Source organism: Hyla sarda, chromosome 4 (assembly GCF_029499605.1).
Source record: "Hyla sarda isolate aHylSar1 chromosome 4, aHylSar1.hap1, whole genome shotgun sequence".
Classification (NCBI taxonomy): Eukaryota; Metazoa; Chordata; class Amphibia; order Anura; family Hylidae; genus Hyla; species Hyla sarda.
In genome coordinates, this window is record NC_079192.1 from 75,404,172 (window position 1) to 75,426,493 (window position 22,322).

Here is a 22,322-nt window from a genome sequence, read left to right on the forward strand (position 1 = left end):
GAACAGTTCCTAAAATGGACAGCAGAGGTCAGCAGAGAGCACTGTGGTCGTGATATAAGAGAAATCCAAAAAGAAAAACATTTCCTCTGTAGTATACAGCCCCTAAAGAGTTTTTTTGCCGCTTTGATATTGATGGGATGGCCTTTTACATTGATGGTGTATCCTCAGAATTGGCCAATGTCCAATTGGCGGGGTGCCGACACCCGTTCTCTCCAAGGATCAGCTGTTTGCCAGAGCCGTGGCTTCGGCATAGAGCCATGGCTCTTCTGATCAGACACTGATCCTATCTTTAAGGCCCGCCATACACCTTCGAAAAAAGTTGGTTGAGACTGGCCGGGTTGAATGTTCCTGCTAATGGTAGAATTGATAAAGGCAGTCTGATTGGCCACAAGCTATCCCGTGTGTGGCCACACTTACTATAAGCCATCAATATAAGATCTATGGGGGTACGACAACACCCAACACCCCCACGATCATTTGGTTGCTGGAGATGCCAGGCTTGCCAGAGCTGCCTACCAGGTAAAGCTCCACACATTTTCTTGTGCCTGTGCCTAGTACTACAACACTTTGTACGGACATGATGGGGAGTTGTAGTTTTGCAACATCTGGAAGCACCCTGGTTGGGAAACACAATTCTAGGTGACAGATTTCCTTTAAGAATGGTGTTTTAAATAGTGAGTAGTGCTGGGCGATATGACCAAAAATTAATATCACAGTATTTTTTTAAAGTATCACGGTATTTTATTTTTTTCATGCAGGACTGGGGGTTAACCTAATTTTCTAATAATTTAGACAGATTACTGCAGGTATTTGTGGGGGGGGGGGGGGGGGGGGGGGGTCAGAACATCAGTGTTTCTCAACCAGGGGGCCTCCAGCTGTTGCAAAACTACAACTCCCAGCATGCCCGGACAGCCTTCGGCTGTCCTGCCATGCTGGAAGTTGTAGTTTTGCAACAACTGGATGCACACTGGTTGGGGAAACAGCGTTTTTTTTTTTTTTTTTTTTTTTTACTGTTTCCACTTTCTTTAAATTCCACATACATTTCAATGGAGGTCCATAGACCTCCATTGATCTGTGCTGATTTGGTTGAGCCTGCTATATGAGCCTGAATGCAGGAGAGTCCCAAGGAAGAACTATAACACTACACATGGGGTTCTGTGTCCAGGACAATGAAGGTCCCTATGATCAGCTACTCTGCAGTGACAGAACAATTGACAGTGTGAAGGTCCGGCCTGTACAAGCTCCTGCTGACGCCTCTACAGGCTCACACACTGGGGTTTATTACTGACAACTTCCAGACAATAGGAGCGCGGCTGCAGCACTGGGACTGTACGAGCGAGTATCTACACAGCGCACACTCAACCGGAACCCCGTTCACATCTCTCCCCCAGCTCGGGGAACACACCGGCTGGCTTCTCCTCACACACAGGCCCGCCACTCCAGCCCGGGATAGCGGTTCTCTCATACTCCCCCGTCTCCACACATTCAGCCCTGACAGCAGGCAGCACACTCCTCACCTCCTCCTCCGCGGCTTCTCCGGGCTCCGGGAAACATCAGAGCCAGGGGATGCAGTTTCACAAGTCTGCGCTTTCCCCTGGCTCTGATTGCAGAGAACGGGTGGGCAAAAGGCTGCAGGGGGAGCGGGGATGAGGAGTCTCATTCTGCTCTCCCCTGGCAGAGCGGAGCCGAGGGCTCTAATTGATTCGGGGGTGGGTGGTAGCGGTATAGCGGTATGGGGCCAAATTCATATCGGTATCCGGTATGAACCGGTATACCGCCCAGCACTAATAGTGAGTACATTAAAAATACACCTCCTTTTTCCAACTGTATCAAAAGCAATGGGAAAGGTAATAAAACCTGTAAGCAAGCTGACATGAAGAAGATTAAATGATCGAAGGAGCAGGGTCCTCTCCCCTTATGGTTCTATCCCACTAATGTATCAGACACAGTCATATACTGTATTGGTGTGAAATACATATCATATAATAAATATTTTTCCAAACCATTATATATATAAAAGACAGACTTCTAGCGCCATACTACCAAGTACATCATATATAAATATATATATATATATATAGGGTTTACTTTAGGGATTTCACACTATAGGAATAGGTGGGATAGTAGGTCACCAATATTTAAATTACCCACATACAGTAAGGGAAATCCTCCAAACAAGAGCGCTAGGACATGTGTAAAGAAACCCTGCTTTGTATTACTGACATGGCTGGTATGTATAGTGATGGGAAAACACACATACACATAACATTAAAAAGTACTAAGCAATATTTATAAGCACTGTAGAGAGATGACTAGTTCACAGCTTATTCCAGTACCCAAAAATATATCAGGACTTGTGTACACACAATTCCTAGGGCTGCATCCCAGATCACAGTCTCGATGGCCCTAAGACATTGTTCACATATAAGAACTGCAGTAGACATAGGTATCAGTTGCTGCAAATAACAGTAAATTATAAAAAAAAAAAAAAAAAAAAAAAAAAAAAACAGTATTTTGGAATCACCTATTCAGTTTTCAATAGAAAAGAACTGTTCTATAAAACACTAAAATAACCAATGATAATATGCCATATCTTTTCATGCAGTACTGAGGATATAAATGTCAGCAGGCCTATAGAGCTTGTGTGAGTATAGGGGGAGATTTATCAAAACCTGTGCAGAGGAACAGTTGGCCAGTTGCCCATAGCAACCAATCAGATCGCTGCTTTCATTTTTAGGAAGGCCTGGGAAAAATGAAAGAAGTGATCTGATTGGTTGCTATGGGCAACTGGCCAACTTTTCCTCTGCACAGGTTTTGATAGATCTCCCCTTTATATGCCTGGCTTTCAGCTGAAAAGGACCTCTAGGAGGAGAAAAACGTGCCAGCCAATTGGCTAGTGATTTCTATCACCTTAATTGGCTAGTGAAAGCCGCTAATGTTAAAGGGGTACTCTGGTGGAAAACTTTATTATTATTATTTTTTTCTAATGCACTGATGCCAGAAAGTTAGGCTGCATTCACACCACGTTTTGCACATACGGGTGCCGGATCCGGCAGGGGGAGGGGCAAACCGGGCGCTCCCGTACCCCCGCCGGATCAGCCCGTGACTCCATTTACTTTAATGATCCGACCGGAGTCAAACGGTGACTGCGGTCGGCTCAGTTTTGACCCGTATGCGGTTTTGGACCGGACCTAAAACCGTAGTATATGCAGCCATTTACAACTCTGTTTAAAGGGTGCATTCACACCACGTTTTGTACATACGGGTGCCGGATCCGGCGGGGGGGAAGGGCAAACCAGGCACTCCCATACCCCAACCGGATCAGCCCGTGACTCCATTTGTGACTACAGTTTTAGGTCCGGTCAGGAAACCGCATACGGGTCAAAACTGAGCCGACCGCAGTCACTGTTTGACTCCAGTCGGATCATTAAAGTAAATGGAGTCACGGGCTGATCCGGTCGGGGTATGGGAGCACCCGGTTTGCCCCTCCCCCCGCTGGATCCGGCACCCGTATGTAAAAAACGTTGTGTGAATGCACCCTTAAACAGATTTGTAAATTGCTTCTATTGAAAAAACTTTACCCTTCCAGTACTTTTGAGTAGCTGTATGCTACAGAGAAAATTCTTTTCTTTTTGAATATATATATATATATTTTTTTATCTTGTCCACAGTGCTCTCTGCTGACACCTCTGTCCGTGTCAGGAACTGTCCAGAGCAGCATAGGTTTTCTATGGGTATTTTCTCATTCCTGACACGGACAGAGGTGTCAGCAGAGAGCACTGTGGACAAGACAAAAAAATAAAGAATTTCCTCTGTAGCATACAGCTGCTAAAAAATACTGGAAGGGTAAAGATTTTTTTTAATAGAAGTCATTTACAAATCTGTTTAAGTTTCTGGCACCAGTTTAATTAAAAAAATTTTTAAATGTTTTCCACCAGAGTACCCCTTTAATTAACAATTCTGATTGGCTGAGAAGAGCTCCGCCCCAAAAAGTCCTTTTTGGTTGCATACCAGGAATAATGTACAGGCATTTAAATGCTGTTAGTACCCACTGTTTAGATAGGGGGACTTAGGATAAGGGGGCTTCAGTGAGGTCAGGGATTTGCTGATAGATATTTTGGAATGCAACTAGAGAGAACTGTGGACAAGTCCCAGATATTTTGTAGAGTCTTGTGATGAAGAATGTCAGTAGAGCATCTAAATTTCACATCGGCCATTGCAACCAAACTGAACTTTTCATTTTTACAGTCCAAAATAGGAAAACAAAGTCATATTCTCATTGGCTGCTATGTGCTCATTTTCTGCCTTTTCCACACACTAAATCAGTGTTTCCCAACCAGGGTGCCTCCAGCTGTTGCAAAACTACATCTCCCAGCATGCCCGGACAGCCTTCGGCTGTCCGGGCATGCTGGGAGATGTAGTTTTGCAACAGCTGGAGGCACCCTGGTTGGGAAACACTGCACTAAATCCTATTGTTTAGTGAGCAAGCCTTGTTTCATCTTCATATTTTTCTTTTTGCTGAATAATCCCACATATACAGATACACTGGGCCCTATGGAATCAAAACCCACTCCAAGAAAAGGTGTCCTAGTTGTCCGTAGCAACCAGCGTTCAACATTATTATTATTTTTTTTAAACATCACCAAACATAGGAAACATGCATTCTTATTGGTTGCAATGGGCAACGAGGCATTTTTTTTTATGCAGGTTTGATACATAAGGGCCATTGTGTAAGAAGAAAAGAAAAAAGAAAACATAAATTATTACTATAGGTCTGTCCTCTCAGGGGACAGGAGATACGACTCCAATTGTACTTCGAAAACAATTTCCTTTCTGAGTGTACCTGCCACTTGCTCAGACACAGAGCACTGAACCAATAGTATTGAGGGGGTGATATCAGTGGTCCTAAGTGCAGGGGGTCTCAAACTGGTGGCCCTCCAGAGGTTGCAAAACTTCAACTGACCGTTGACTTCAACCAGCATTCCTGACAGCCATTAGCTGGGCATGTCCATGCTGGGAGTTGTAGTTTTGCAACATCTGGAGGGCCGCCAGTTTGAGACCCCTGTCCTAAGGCCTCTTCACATTTCGGTTTGGCTACCCTTTTTTTTTTGATAGTTTTTGGATATCATTGCATTGATATAGGATGCCATTTGCATATTTTTTTTAAAGCTGCTAAGTTGGAGCATGTTCCAAAAAGAAAAAATGAGACCCCCCGCTCCCCCACAACCAGTACTGCGCTCTTAACCGAGGGGGCCTCAACAATCCTGCAGGAATGTGTGGGAACTGAGTTCCTGCACTTTTTCCAAAGCAGGAACATTGTTCCTATTAGCAGGAGCCCTGCAGGACCAGTCCTTATGTGGAAGAGTTCCCACACTTTTTTTTTCCAGGACTCAAACTCCTGACATGTCCATAACATGCTCCAGAAGTTGTATCTCATGTACGGTAGCTTTTTAAAAAGGACTATAAAATCTCTCATTGTTCTATGATAAAACGTGGACATGATCAAGGTAAAAGGGGTACTCCGGTGGAAAAAATGTTTTTTTTTTTTTTTTTCCCCAACCGGTGCCAAAAAGTTAAACAGATAAGCAAATTACTTCTATTTAAAAAAAATCTTAATCCTTCCAGTACTTATTAGCTGCTGTATACTACAGAGGAAATCCTTATATTTTTGGATTTCTTCTCTGTCTGACCATAGTGCTCTATGCTGCCATCTCTGTCCATTTTAGGAACTGTCCAGAGCAGCATATGTTTGGTTTGGGGATTTTCTCCTGCTCTGGACAGTTCCTGACAGGGACAGAGGTGTCAGCAGAGAGCACTGTGGTCAGATAGAAAAGAACTACACAACTTCCTCTGTAGTATACAGCAGCTGATAAGTACTGGAAGGATTAAGAATTTTTAATAGAAGTAATTTACAAGTCTGTTTAACTTTCTGGCACCAGTTGAAATAGAAAAAAAAAAGTTTTCCACCGGAGTACCCTTTTAAGTCCAACCTGTATCATATCACCATCAGGGTAGATGGCAAACCTGAAGCTTCAAATTCTTAATTACCGTATTTGCCTCATTTTTAATAATATAACATTAAATTGGGGAAAATGCAATTCCAAAGACTTGCATTTGAATGCATCAAATTTTTTACCGTAATGCAGCGCTCCGTGTGAACAAGTCTTACAGCTTCAGTGATATCACCTGGTCCTCACATACTGTTCAATACGAATATTCGGCCAATATGGCCGCTTCCATTACATGTGAGTAACATGTACACTTTAGGAACAATATCCCATGCTGGACAGGAATGGGACTGAACATAACTAGAATTTCACTGGCTATCGTATTAACTGTACAGATATGTACTATGGATTCCAAAGGTTTTCGCAAATTTTGGAACTTAAAAATCCTGAAAAATCCATGAAATCATTGAAATATCATTAAGGCAAATGGAATCCAATAAATACCAATAATAATAAAAAAAAAATTTAAAATAAATATAAGTATTTGCAAAGAAATTTTCTGCACCAGTAAACCAAATAATCGATATGCAAAGTAAGATGGCTGTGCAAATGACAACATAAATAAATGTACATATACTTCAAAGTCATCTCCATCTGCATGGCTGATGGTCAGAAGTAAGCACCACCTAGTGGGCATACTGGCCTACATGGAAAGGAATAATCAGACCAGCCCCCTCTGCTTTAGTCTTCTGCTAGAAAGATGGGATGATAGGAAGGACAATCCTTATGTTCAACATTGCACCTTGGGCTTCGAGGGGACTGGCAGAAACTAGGGACCAAGATCATTGAAATATTTCAAAGCTGAGACAGAAGGGGCCACAACCGAAACGTGCCTATAGCTGGCATGGTACCCGTTTAACAGCCAGTGTCAATTTAACCACTGATATACCAGAAAGTCGGCCATGCACAGAGAAAGGGATAAGTGGGGTGAGGGGTGACTAGGTCAGGCAGGACATATTGCTTTTAAGAGTACCAAAGGGAGGGAGGGGTTATAAAAGCAGGAAAGAGGAATTAGATAAAAATACAGCAAAAAGAGGCACAAAATCAACCTGGAGGTCAAAGGCTTAAGCTACAATATACCCCCAAGTCTCAGCTCTGGAATTTTTCTATGTCAATATACAGAGTATAATACACAAAACTGGTTCAAGGCCTGGTAAATCTGGCAAGAGATTGAAGAGACGTATTACTGTAGGACAAAACTCGATCCGGAGGCCGGGGTTATACAGTGGGCTTGGATTCCTCCTCCGCTCTCCGACACTTGCTGTTCTTCTTGAGAGCCTTCCACTGGTATCCTGCAAACGTGGGACTGATAGGAAGGTAACTGAAGAATTTGTACTTCCGGAGGAAGTCCATAATGAATGGCAGGTCATAAGAATCCTTGCCTTCACCAGCAGAACCGCTTTTTCCCAACCCTCGCTTCCATTTCCGGATTCCCCTTTCTTCAGGTGTGCCTGGAAGGACAATTATTTCAAGTCATACGGAGAGTCACTCACATATTAAAGAGCCTTTCATCTTTGTAACTTCTCTGTAACCTCTGCACATAGTGGAATGCATAGTCATCGAAAAACATGGTGCGACTGAGGCTAAACTGGTCATATAAGGCAATTTTGAAGAATCAAATCTGCTGTGGAAATCAGTTTTTCAAGAGCATGGCCATTACATACCATGCAAAATAACTATAAAACATAATAACCTATCAAGGAAACGTGACAAGATGTCAGATTGCAGGGATCCGGCCACTGGAGCACCCCAGTCATCCGATGCATGGATCGAACTCCGCTCCCTGCCGGATGTCAGGGGGCCACAGCCACGCCCCCTCTATTCATGTCTACGGGAGGAGGCGTGATGGGTGATGGCTATGCCCTAGGTTCCACGTTCAGAATGCCAGCATGCCGGCCTAGAGTTGCGGAGGGGGGGTTTGTTAGGGGGTTGACGCTTCAGCGGCCCAACCTCCCATGATCAGACATCTTATTCCCACCTTATCCTTTGTATAGCGGACAAGATGCCGGTGGAAATTAATTTTTTTTATATCAACTGGCTCCAGAACAGATTTGTAAATTACTTCCATAAAAAATATCAATCCTTCCAGTAGTTATCAGCTGCTGTATACTACAGAGGAAATGTTTGTATTTCTTTTCTGTCTGACCACAGTGCTCTCTGCTGACACCTCTGTCTATGTCAGGAACTGTCCAGAGCAGCAGCAAATCCCCATAGCAAACCTCTCCTGCTCTGGACAGTTCCTGACATGGACAGAGGTGTCAGCAGAGAGCACTGTGGTCAGACCAAAAAAAACTACACAACTTCCTCTGTAGTGTAACACAGCTGATAAGTACTGGAAGGATTAAGATTTTTTTTTTTTTTGTTTTTAATAGAAGTAATTTACAAATCTGTATAACTTTCTGGCATCAGTTGATTTGAAAAAAATTAATAAAATTATTTTAGACCGGAGTACCCCTATAAAGTGTACCTGTCTTTAATAAAAACTTTTTATGTAATGTAAATAATACCATTATATGTATATTTGTAATACACATTGGTTTAAAAAAATGTGTATATTTTTGTTCCTTCAGCCACTGCCTGTGTATTTCTTTGAGAAGTCTAAATACAGGAAGTGTGAGTGGACAAGCAGGGCTCTGGCTCTGTGCACTGAGGACAAGCAGGGCTCTGTGCACTGAGGACAAGCAGGGCTCTGTGCACTGAGGACAAGCAGGGCTCTGTGCACTGAGGACAAGCAGGGCTCTGTGCACTGAGGACAAGCAGGGCTCTGTGCACTGAGGACAAGCAGGGCTCTGTGCACTGAGGACAAGCAGGGCTCTGTGCACTGAGGACAAGCAGGGCTCTGTGCACTGAGGACAAGCAGGGCTCTGTGCACTGAGGACAAGCAGGGCTCTGTGCACTGAGGACAAGCAGGGCTCTGTGCACTGAGGACAAGCAGGGCTCTGTGCACTGAGGACAAGCAGGGCTCTGTGCACTGAGGACAAGCAGGGCTCTGTGCACTGAGGACAAGCAGGGCTCTGTGCACTGAGGACAAGCAGGGCTCTGTGCACTGAGGACAAGCAGGGCTCTGTGCACTGAGGACAAACAGGGCTCTGTGCACTGAGGACAAGTAGGGCTCTGTGCACTGAGGACTATTTGCTTGAGAAGCAGGAATATAAAGTTAACTCATTCATAATCAATCTAAATACAAATAATTGTATTCACCTATTTATCTATTAAAAAGAGGAACGCTTTTCTAATCAACTTGTGTCTGAAAGTTGAACAGATCTGTAAAATACTCCTATTAAAAATCTTAATCCTTCCAGTACTTCTATATTTGTGAATTTATTTTCTGTCTGACCACAGTGCTCTGTGCTGACCCCTCTGTCCATGTCAGGAACTGTCCAAATTAGAATCATATCCCCCAAAGCAAACCTCTTTTGCTCTGGACAGTTCCTGACATGGACAGAGGTGTCAGCAGAGAGCACTGTTGTCAGGCTGGAAAAAACTTCACAAATTTCTCTGTAGCGTATCTGAAGCATACAGCAGCTGATAAGTACTTGAAGGGTTAAGATTTTGAAATAGAAGGGATTTACAAATCTGCTTAACTTTCTTGCACCAGTTGATTTGAAAAAAATAAAAAATATTCCACCGGAGTACCCCTTTAATGCATTTCATTATGGATTTATTTATTGCTGATAAATGAGGACCTGCAATCTCCCTAGAAAAAAAATCATTAAATAATTGTTTTATACTAGTCCATTTATATATATATTTTTTTATTCGTAACAATGCTATGATAGCAAAAGAGTAAGATTTGGGTTTAAGTTTCTCTTGACCACAAGAAATCTGTGATGCTGTTTCAGGAGTAATTTATCCAAACACACAGCTTGAAAGAGTCATCACTTTAAAGATTTTATTTGATTATACTGAAAGATAACATTGATTTTATTGCTATACTTTGTACTTAGGACATTACATATGTTAAAGGGGTATTCTGGCAGCCAGTGATTGGCTTAGCAGGCAGGTCCTGTTCAGAGTGCCTGTACCGGAAGCAGGAAGAGGACAGGAAATTGGGGGATGAGAAGATCATGAATGGGAACTACAGGGGACCAGGGCATAGGTAAATATGGGTTTCTTTATGTGGTCCCCTCAATATCAGATTATTTTTTTTTTAAATGCATGAATATCCCTTTAAAGGAGAACTACGGGATTGAAAAATGTATCCCCTATCCTAAGGATAGGGGATAAGTTTCAAATCGCGAGGGGTCCGACCGCTGGGGCCCCCCGTGATCTCCCATACGGGGCCCCGGCTCTCTGGTTAGAGAGGGCGTGTTGACCACCGCAAGAAGCAGCGGCCGACACACCCCCTCCATACACTGCTATGGGAGAGCGGGAAATTCTCCCATAGCAGTAAATGGAGGGCGCGTTTCAACCGCTGCCTCGTGCGGTGGTCGACACGCGCTCTCTATGCAGAGAGCCGGGGCCCCGTACGGGAGATCGCGGGGGGCCCCAGCGGGCGGATCCCCCACAATCTGAAACTTATCCCCTATCCTTAGGATAGGGGATAAAATTTTCAATCCCGTAGTTCTCCTTTAATCCTGACTTGATGCTATGGTACAGTCCCAAGTGGACTCTTAGTCAACTGAAATCTAGTAACAGGGTCCTAAGAGACAGAAGCTCAATTCATGATCCCCTATTAGCAGAAAGCTGTTACAAATCACTGGAGGAAAAGCCTCTGACCAAGTCACAATATATCCGTTCTTCCCATAAAGCACTTACCAGGAATAGTGTTATCCAGAATGAAAGCCACGCAGCCCCCCACAAACATGGCTGTTGTAAGCAGCACATTTAATACTTGATCAATCTCCGCAATACCTGGAAAAGAAAAGAGGATATGTCACAGATCTGGCGTATATTACAGATTTCCAAGAAGAGCCCCAACATTACAAGGGTTCTATGGTTTTGATAATAATCAAAAGGGAAGCTTCGTTTGGAGCAGGATAGTGGTGCTGACCGGAACAAAGGATCAAGGAGCCAGGATAAAATCCATCTGTTTTATTTCCAATAATGCAACGCGTTTCGCTGCGCATGCTTAGGAAGGCTGCGCATGCTTAGGAAGGCTGCGCATGCTTAGGAAGGCTGCAGACGGAATCTATTTTACTACACACCTTTCCCATTGTTGTTGCACAATCTGATCTGTAGTTGTAGTTGCACAACCTGATCTGGTAAGCGGTATTGAATCTATCCAATTGTCTACCCTTACCATCTACGTTACTCCACAAGAAGCGCCTTTCCCTCTTTCTTTTTCATGGTTTTGATAAGGACAGAACCATCTAAGAACTCAACTTCCTCACTCCCTCCGGTATCACGTCTCCTGGCCTGAGCCTAGTCTGTGCTGAACTTTAACCCCCCGAAGCTTCAGACGTGATGTCACAGCACTGCTCAGCCGCAGCGGTGTCCTGCTTCAGTCAGTGATGGGCGAGCGGTACTGTCAGTTCCTCCAGCTGCAGACCCTATGATCGGCAGCTCTGGGTAAAGCTGTTGGCCACAGACAGAGCACCCTGATACCGGATGCTGCCAGGGAGCATTAAGGGTGAGCTAAAGGGTTTTATTTGTCAGCCTGGATACATTAATACATGGGGAAAAAAAAAAGTTTTGTTTGGACAACCCCCTTAAAAGGCACACAGAGTAAACAGACTAGACTTATCAAACTGTCTAGTCTATGTTTAGAGCAAATATTAGTTGGCTTATACTTAATTGGGTATTCTGCCCACAGACATCTTATCCCCTAGGATAGGGGATAAGATGTCTGATCGAAGGCCGTTACGCCCCTTCCCATAGACATGAATGGAGGTTGCGTGGCATGACGTCACGAGGGGGCATCACCGCCTGCCCAAGCCCAGCTTTCTAAACATTCTGTTTAGAATGCCTGTTGCGGCACAAGTGCTGCACGGAGATCGCAGTGGGTCCCAGCAGCAGAGCCCCGCGATCAGACATCTTATCCCCTATCCTTTGGATATCCTTACAGGCTGCCGGGGGACACCTTTCAGACTTTATATTTTCCCGGCATGGTAATGAAGAGGATTTACCAAATATAAAGTGTTGCCATGCGTTAGATATGGTAAAACCCGATAACCGGTTCCCTTAACGCTATGTCCCTTTTACTGAAGCCACATTCCCTTTTCCGGACAATGCAAAACGTGTCTAAAACATATAGTGAAAGTAATACACAGCATAAAAGACAGGTTTGGGGATAAATTATGCTAATTATGTGCATAGAGTGCTGCTGGACACACATGCTCAGTGGATCTCCCTGTTGCCAGGTCTGTACCTAGGGATTAGTGTAAAGCAGGTAATAGAAATTATTTTCTGCTTGTTAGAGAAGAAGCAGATAATCTGCAGCAGAATGTATAAATAGCTGAGAAGACTCTTTCTGCATAGAAGCAAGAGGGAAGTACAGAATGATTCTTTCCAGAGCCTGGCCCAGCAACAAAGATCAGCAGTAGCACCAAGAGGGACACGGAAGAACAAATGATGAAAAAGGGTATTTTTCATGCTAGAAACATTGTAAGAGCCTTTGGTGGGAAACACATTGATCCCGGCTCCTCCTCCTGGACGTGTGGTAGATCATTTTCCCTGCTGCTGTTTCCATAAAAGTTGGATACTGTACACGGGATTGCTGGCTATAATTCTGTACTAACACTATAAATTGCTTTAAAGTGGTTATAAACGAGTATGAGCATGAATAGGATTCATAGGAAAAACCCTTTAAAGTGCCTATTATTTTTTCCCCCCATTGTGTTTTATAAGTGACATCAGGAAGTGCAGCCATTACAGCTCATTTATGGGACATCACCTATTTTTCCAAACTCAACAACTTGGCATTAAAGCTTTTGTACTGAAAAGTCTTACATCACACTGTCATTCCACATTTTCCATTATTTTTTATTTTTTTACTATAAATGAATTCTGAGGAAAAAATAAAGGACTGCCTACAATAGATTAAAAGAAAATGGCCAACAATTAGCTGTAATCTGTAGGGAAACCTTGTAGGAAGTCTACTCTTTCCCTGCAACATCACCACAGGGGAATTTCACCATTACACAGTGTCCATTCATACCAATAGACTGCCTGTGTAATGCAGGTCCCTCCAGTGCAAGAGAAACCTTTTTCTAACCACTTTTCCCTTCTGTCAAGAGTTAAAGGGGTACTCCGGTGCTTAGACATCTTATCCCCTATCCAAAGGATAGGGGATAAGATGCCTGATTGTGGGGGTCCTGCCGCTGGGGACCCCCGTGATCTTGCGCACAGCACCTCAGTTAAAATCAGTCCCCAACAGCTATCATGCCCCGTCCCATAGGCTTGTAATGAGGGGTGGAGCATGACCTCACACGGGGGCAGAGGCGTGACGTCACACGCCGCTGTCCCTGTGGTCGCCGGTAATCAGACCCGAAGTGAACATGCTCCGGGGACTGATTTTAACTAGGGTGCTGTGCGCAAGATCACGGGGGTCCCCAGCGGCAGGACCCCCACAATCAGGCATCTTATCCCCTATCCTTTGGATAGGGGATAAGATGTCTAAGCGCCGGAGCACCCCTTTAAGGATCCTAAACATCCCCTAAATTAAAGGGGTACTCCGGTGTAAAAAAAAAAAATTCATATCAACTGGCTCCAGAAAGTTAAACAGATTTGCAAATTACTTCTATTTAAAAACCTTAATCCTACCAGTACTTATCAGCTGCTGAAGTTGAGTTGTTCTTTTCTGTCTGACCATAGTGCTCTCTGCTGACACCTCTCTCTGTTTCAGGAACTTTCAAGAGTAGGAGTAAATCCCCATAGCAAACCTCTCCTGCTCTGCACAGTTCCTGACATAGACAGAGGTGTCAGTAGAGAGCACTGTGGTCAGAAAAAATAACAACTCAACTTCAGCAGCTGATAAGTGCTGGTAGGATTATAGAAGTAATTTGCAAACCTGTTTAACTTTATGGAGCCAGTGGATATGAAAAACAAGGTTTTTCACCGGAATACCCCTTTAAAAAGTATTATCTTACATGATATATGGAAATGCATTTTTAAACTGGAGAATCCCTTCAATGCGGTAGGTGTGCACTTACCCGTTACCAGTGGATTCTGCTTTAGGTAACTGGGAAGCATAAGCCCAAAGAAAATAGAGAAACCTAAAACAAAAAGATTTCTGGACGAGTTTAAATCCACAAACTGAAGATTGGAGAGTCCGACCGCCGTGATCATACCTGAGAAAGAACATACAATGGGTGTCAGTGGGTAGTAAACTGATAGATTTTACTTGGACTGTATGGTAGGTGTCACAGACTTACCAAATAGTGTACAGAACAGAGCGCCAAGGACTGGATCAGGCAGAGAGGCAAAGAGGGCACTAAATTTCCCGATCATGCCCAGCAGCAGCATGAAGGCAGCACCATACTGAATAACTCTGCGACTGGCAACCTGAAGAGACAAGATTACATATATACATATATGTGTTCTGTACTAGACTACAACCTTCTCCACTATGCAGGTTTATAAGAAGAATCCGTTCACCTGCGGCACGTGAATCTGGCAGCGTCACCTACACTAACCCATTAATATAGGGTAATAATGCAAGTGACGCTGATTACACTGCTGTCTACTATTTTTTCCTATGTGGCCCAGTTCCTGAGTTAGCCCATTTACCAGCTTGGTTCTACCCAGTCTGCCAGCTTGGTTCTACCCAGTTCCGAAAACATGTGATATTTATTTAATTTTATTATATTTTTTTATTCAGATCTCTGATCGCATGATCATATCCTGCACTGCTGAGCTCTGCCCCCACATGTCCAGGACCTACTATGTATCTGCTAGAGAGCTCAGAAGTGCAGGATATAGATGATATTGATCATGTGATAGGAGGCGGGTGGGCAGAAGAATGCACCAAGGGTCTGGGTAGGCCCCCAGTTCACCAAAGCACTTAATTTGCATATTTGTAAATTCACTTAAACTTGTCTATAGGGCCGGATAACCAAATCAGATGTTTTTTGTTTACAAAAAGTGATGAACAGATTTTGCTCCAACATTCTATCACACCCTTATTTATTCCACCCAATGTTCTTACACCAGAGTCCGCCCCATAGCAGGTGCTACAGTTAAAGGGGTACTCCGGCCCTGAGACATCCTATCCCCTATCCAAAGGATAGGGGATAAGATGTCTCACCGCGGGGGTTTCGCCGCTGGGGACCCCCGCAATCTTGTATTCACCACCCACCTGTTTGAACTGCACGCCGCGGTGCCAGCTCTCAAACAGCCAGGTGGCGACCACGGGGCCGGAGTATCGTGACGTCACGACTCCGCCCCTGTGTGACGTCACCCCCCGCCCCCGCTATGCAAGTCTATGGGAGAGGGAATGACGGCGATACTCCGTCCCTGTGGTCGCCACGCGGCTGTTTGTGAGCTGGCACCGCGATGTGCAGTTCAAACAGGTGGGTGGCGAATACAAGATTGCGGGGGTCCCCAGCGGCGAAACATCTTATCCCCTATCATTTGGATAGGGGATAAGATGTCTCAGGGCCGGAGTACCCCTTTAATGTAACACCTATGTTACCTACAAAGCACCTTGATGTGGAGTAGCTAGATTAGTAACTGTACAAATGTCTATGGAAAAGCTGAGCTATTACAGATGATCTGTATAAGACAGCAGTGTGTTGGATTCTGCACTGCTAATATATACCTATATGCCATTAAAGCAAACATCATCATTTCTAATGGGGGTATAATCTCTCACTAGACATCTCCTTAAAAATGGGGCAAGTTGTGAATGAACAGAGAGCTAGAGGATGCTCCGGGCTGACTGGAGAGAGATTATTTAACTCTGTCAATGCAATGTTCTAATAAAGAAGTCAGGAGTGAAGGCAGGAGTTCAGTAAGGCTGGGTTCACATCACGTTTTTGCCATACTGTTTTTAATCAGTTTTTCTAAAGCAAACCGTATGGCAAAAAAACAGAGGGAACAGTATGGGAAAAAGTAAACCGTATGAGTTTTTAAACTGTATACTGTTTTTAAAAGTGCATACAGTTCCGTCCGTTTTTATAAAAAAAAAAAAAAAAAAAAAAAAACATAAATTTTTTAAAATGTTGTCCATTTGTAATGGGAGGGGTGTTGGGTGGGGACTTTAGGATGCAAATGCGCATGTGCAAAGTAAAAAACGTGTACGGTTTCCCGTATGGAACTGTATCCATGTGCGTTTCTCATTGACGCCCATGTTAAAAAAACGTATGCGGTTGCAGTACGGTTTTTAAACGGGAGACAAAAACGTGGTAAACCCAGCCTAAGTGCAGTAGCACCCACTGGCATATAAGGGCATTTAAGATACACATTTAAAAGGGGCCTCTAGGTGGCACTATAATCACATTTCACTGACATAGAATCCATTTCGGTTTCTATTGTCCAATAGTTCAGTGTGGGAAGATCTCCTCGATTCTGAATCTAGAACTACGTATTTCTTCTTCATCTGGGGCAAATATTTCAGCTTCTTTTCCTGTCTCTGAAAACACTAAACTAGGCAGAGTGGCATCTTGACACCAGCACCGGGGCACATACCCTAGCAGATCCCCTTAGCTGCTCCCATGATAAACGTTTATTTGACTTACAGATATCGTCCATTTATATTCTACTGTCCCAACCATTTTTGCAAAAGGGACACATTTAGTGGTTGTTACTACAGATGAGCGAATTTACAGTAAATTCGATTCGTCACGAACTTCTCGGCTCGGCAGTTGATGACTTTTCCTGCATAAATTAGTTCAGCTTTCAAGTGCTCCCGTGGGCTGGAAAAGGTGGATACAGTCCTAGGAGACTCTTTCCTAGGACTGTATCCACCTTTTCCAGCCCACCGGAGCACCTGAAAGCTGAACTAATTTATGCAGGATAAGTCATCAATCGCCGAGCCGAGAAGTTTGTGACGAATCGAATTTACTGTAAATTCGCTCATCTCTAGTCGTTACTTTAGAAAAAACTGCTGCTACAATTTCGTATCCCATGTTAGCCAATCCCTTACTTACGTATACATTAATAAGTGGAAGTCCACACACAGTGGATTTTTCATCTGCTATAATACAGTGGCCCCTCAATTTACAATATTAATTGGTTCCAGGATGGCCATTGTAGGTTGAAACCATTGTATGTTGAGACCAGAACTCTATGGAAATCTGGTAATTGGTTCTGAAGCCACCAAAATGTCATCCAAAAATAGGAAAAAGTGAGGATTAAAGAAAAATAAGTAGATAACTAATACAGATAAAGCAAATCCTTACATATAAAAGTAAGAAAGATCTGCTGGGAGCTGTAATCACTGTCTATTTCAGTGTTTCCCAACCAGGGTGCCTCCAGCTGTTGCAAAACTACAACTCTCAGCATGGCCGGACAGCGGAAGAAGCGTCGGCTGATGCAAAACTACTTGCCATTCCTACTGTGTGCCCCTGCGTCCTGAGAGCGGCTGCTCTCACTCCCCGCACTTTGGAATTGCCTTATTCCACTTTACAGTAAGTTTATGTATAGCAGTGTTTCGCAACCAGGGTGCCTCCAGCTGTTGCAAAACTACAACTCCCAGCATGCCCGGACAGCCTTCGGCTGTCCGGGCATGCTGGGAGTTGTAGTTTTGCAACAGCTGGAGGCACCCTATTTGGGAAACACTATAGTAGACTGGGAGTTGTAGTTTTGCAACAGCTGGAGGCACCCTTGTTGGGAAACATTGTAGTAGACGGGGAGTAGTATTTATGCAACAGCTGGAGGCACCCTTGTTGGGAAACATTGTAGTAGACTGGGAGCAGTATTTATGCAACAGCCGGAGGCGCCCTGGTTGGGAAACATTGTAGTAGACTGGGAGTAGTATTTATGCAACAGCTGGAGGCACCCTGGTTGGGAAACACTGATGTATAGAGTTGAGCATAGCTACAGTAAGATTCACCAATCCGGATGTCATGAATCTTCTTTTGATTTATTCAGTCTTGTAAAGGGGTTCTGCTTTTTTAGTGTTCTGATTCCACTATAAAGTCTAAAATTTAAACAGTCGAGACTCAGCCCAGACTTTTCTGGGGATTCGGAAAGCGAAACAGCTTATACAAAACTAATAGATGGTCAATATGTGAGATCTGGATTTGGTGAATCTAACTGTAGATTGGCTCAGTGCTATTTATGTATTGTGCATAAATACATTTTAGGTCTTACCTTGGTTATTCCCAGAACACCAATGTTAGGACTGGACGACGTCGATCCATTTCCCGTACCGAACATCCCATCCAGCACACAAGAGAGGCCTTCTATGAAAATCCCCCTGTTATGTATACCACAGGTCAGTTAGAAGACAGGACATGCATACATCTATACCTGGTATTATATACTCGTCTCTCGCATCACGTAAAGTAGTTAGTCAGGCTTCACCTTCTAAAGGCAAAAAAAGCATTTTAGATTTTAACATGCCAGATTGTTTCTTGCCAAGGGAAATAAGCTGAGTCCTAAAGTTAAAGGGGTACTCCCGTGGAAAACTTATTTTTTTTTTTAAATCAACTGGTGCCAGAAAGTTAAACAGATTTGCAAATCACTTCTATTAAAAAATCTTAATCCTTCCAGTACTTTTTAGGGGCTGTATACTAAAGAGAAATCCAAAAAGAAATGCATTTCCTGTGATGTCCTGACCACAGTGCTCTCTGCTGACCTCTACTGTCCATTTTAGGAACTGTCCAGAGAAGCATATATTTGCTATGGGGATTTTCTCCAATTCCTAAAATGGACAGCAGAGGTCTGCAGAGAGCACTGTGGTCAAGACATCACATGAAATGCATATCTTTTTGGATTTCTCTTTAGTATACAGCCCCTAAAAAGTACTGGAAGGATTAAGATTTTTTAATAGAAGTGATTTACAAATCTGTTTAACTTTCTGGCACCAGTTGATTTAAAAAAAAAAAAAAAAAAAAAAAAAAAAGTTTTCCACGGGAGTACCCCTTTAAGTTCTAGCTGCCCAATCTCACTATCATAGATGTCAAGGTCTTCGGATGGGTAGGGAAAAGTTGCATGGTATCTTCAATCAACAAATAGACGTTTAGGGTTCTATGTGGTGTCACACACACATACATACGAGTAAACGAAAAAGAATAACCTATTAATGGCATGTATTGGAGGAGGCGGAGCACACGACAGCCGGGCACAGGCATAGTAGTCGCCAATAGACTCAATAATACTTGCTACTACAGCACTCAGCATTCCAATGACCCCAGCAGCAGACACTGTAGGGAGACCCCATTGAACTGCAAGAGAAAACAAGGAAGATCCATTAGACACAAAACAGTAACAGGTTAAAGGGGTACTCTAGAAGTTTAATAAAACAGTAAGAAATGTTATAAAATAAAATAAATAAAAAAAACACTGCATTTCCCATCAGTATTTGGGGTAGCAGGGAACATAACAGATGCAATTTATTTTATAACCGGTAGGTTTATAGCTCAAACCCGGACAACACCTTCAATTGAGTTGAAGTGAGATAAAAGCCATAAAACAAGCTGCAGTATGATCATAATACTAAAAGGCATAATACAGCGCTGACTCACATCCCATTCACCTTGTTCAGGGAGCAATAGTGGTTAGTACTGCCAACGTTTGCAATGTATTGCAATTAGGAAGGAAGAATTCCCCCCGACCTACAAATGACTCAGGACCAAGGTTAGCATTTAACCGACTATAAATGGTGCATTACCCAACAGAGTGCTAACACTATAGAGGTAAACTAGCTTCTTAAAATGCCTTTTAATCTTTTCAAGGTCTTTAACACAGCAAGGTCTTGGACAAGTGCTCTGGATAAAACATATTAAAGAGGTACTCTTTATTTATTTATTAATTGATGCCAGAAAGTAAAACAGATTTTTAAATTACCTCTATATAAAAATGTTAATCCTTCCAGTACTTATTAGCTGCTGTATACTACAGAGCAAATTCTTTTCTTTTTAGATTTATTTTGTGTCTGTCCACAGTGCTCTCTGCTGACACCTCTGTCCATGTCAGGAACTGTTCATAGCAGCATAGGTTTGCTATGGGGATTTTCTCCTGCTCTGGACAGTTCCTAATACAGGCATCAGGTGTCAGCAGAGAGAACTCTGTACATACAGAAAAGCGGCTGTAGTATACAGCCGCTAATAAGTACTGGAAGGATTAAGATTTTTTAACAGAAGTAATTTACAAATCTGTTTAACTTTCTGGCACCAGTTGATTTAAAATAAATAAATAAAAGTTTTCCACCGGAGTACCCCTTTAAAGTTGTCTGCTTCCATCTCTGGTTTTGCATATGTGGAAGCTGTGGCTATAGCAAATTTGCCAATAAAATATATATCTAAGTGGAACCAATAAAAATAACTGCACAGCTACATCAACTCAAAAATGTAAGTTATGTCTCCTGCGTTAACACAAAAATGACTTTTGGTGTGAACACACTCCAAGAGCCAGAACTTTTTTTTTTTTTTCTGTTAATGTAGCTGGTCAGTATGAGGGCTTGCTTTTTTTTTGCAAAATGAGTCGTAGTTTTTATTGGTTCCATTTAATATATTATTTAAGGACTCAAATGTATACCTTTTAGAAGGGCTATGGAAAAAAGCAGAACATAATAGAGGCAGACACCAATAGCAGACCTGCCACCATTGTAACCCATTGGTGCCCTGAAACTGCATCTTTGGGCACCAATGGGATGGAAACGGGAGCCCTCTTCCTCTGTGAAAGACGTTTGATGCCATGGTCGCTACTGAGTGCAGACTAACAGGTTTAACTGTTGGGACTAGAGTTATCTGTGTAATACCCACACGCCAGCACATTTTTATTTTTTTTTATAAAAAAGAATCAGGTGGTCACCTCTGGCCACATAAGAAATAAACCCATTCCAATGCATGGCTCTTCGTGAAGTCATGTGATGTGTTTACAGACCAGCAGGGCAAGTCTTAGGTTGGGTTCACACCATGTTTTTGCAATACAGTTCCCGTATCAGGTTTTTGATTAAAAAAAACGGATCCCTCAAAATCTGTCCAAACCGTTTCAAAACGTGTGTACAAATTTTAATCCGTATACGGTTTGAAAAATTATGTCCTGTATCATCCGTTTTTTTAAAGAAAAAAAACATACGTTTTTATCTTTTCATTCCATTATGAATAAAGTTTCACTTGTTTGATTGAAATTCCACGAAAAAAACTAAGCAAAGTCAAAAAGGGGGTACACACATGAACGAGCAAGGACACAAAGGCCTAAGAGTGAGTAGGAACTCTATTCTCTCCACAGGAATCAGGGTTGATGACTATACAGCCGGCCTGACTGTATACTATAGGTTTTTCCTTACAGGATTACCATACCGGGTCATGGGCTATACCTGCTCAGTAAACGTGCTTAACATGTGTGTGCTGGATGTTCCGCTGAACACAAGAACTTCTCTATTTGAGCCGCTACTGTATCAGCGACTCCTTCGGTTGTATAATGCAAAAAACAGCATATGCAAAGTGAATATTTCTTTCTTCTAGGTCACTGTCTCCCTCGAAGCCCCTGAGGAGGTCACCCGCACTGGTGTCTGAAACGCGTCGGGCAGTTTCTGGAGAGCATTTTTGAATCTTGGGATAGCGACGCTATCTCTGATTTGTTACTGTGAGAAGTGATAACTATATGTTTAACAGGTTGTCAATAATTGAATTACGTCTTACTGGATGGTAATGCACAACTTGTATCTATAGAACACTCACCACATATATGCGTTTTATTTTTGAGTAACTATTAAAATTTTTGTTTTATTCAGGGACATCTGCTAATCTATTACGTTTATGACAAAGTAAAAAACCGTATGGTGCAACCCGGATGGAACTGTATGCACATACGGTTCTGTACGGTTCCTACTGACTCCCAAAAGAACGTATACGTTACAATACGGTTTTTCACCCGGACCAAAAACCGTGGTAGGCTACGGTTTTGGGTATGGAAAAAAGAAAATGACAAAACCGTACAGGATGCAAAACGGACACAACCTGATGCATCTTTTGGCATACAGTTTTCAATACGGCTTTCAAATTGAAAACCAATACGGGAACTGTATTGCAAAAACATGGTGTGAACCCAGCCTTACATAGTAGACCAGTGTTTCCCAACAAGGGTGCCTCCAGCTGTTGCAAAACTACAACTCCCCGCATGCCCGGACAGCCTTCGGCTGTTCGGGCATGCAGGGAGTTATAGCTTTGCAACAGCTGGAGGCACCCTTGTTGGTAAACACTGTAGTAGACCCTCCTCTGTCCCCTCCAGATGCCCTTACAGGGCCCATAGAAAATAAAAACT

General features: G+C 43.0%; 1 protein-coding gene across 2 annotated transcripts in view; it reads right to left on the minus strand.

Annotated features, from left to right (window-relative positions):
* Window positions 1-5,893: 5,893 nt before the first annotated feature.
* Window positions 5,894-22,322, minus strand: part of SLC23A2 (solute carrier family 23 member 2) — a 138,958-nt gene continuing 122,529 nt past the window's right edge. For both annotated transcript variants that reach the window (XM_056571392.1, XM_056571393.1), the window contains exons 11-16: window positions 19,132-19,279; window positions 18,204-18,309; window positions 14,324-14,453; window positions 14,102-14,239; window positions 10,767-10,862; window positions 5,894-7,459 (exon numbers count right to left, since the gene is read on the minus strand). In XM_056571392.1, the coding sequence (XP_056427367.1) occupies window positions 7,227-7,459; window positions 10,767-10,862; window positions 14,102-14,239; window positions 14,324-14,453; window positions 18,204-18,309; window positions 19,132-19,279 (851 nt within the window). In that variant the 3' untranslated portion in view covers window positions 5,894-7,226. The remainder of the gene's footprint in view (window positions 7,460-10,766; window positions 10,863-14,101; window positions 14,240-14,323; window positions 14,454-18,203; window positions 18,310-19,131; window positions 19,280-22,322) is intronic.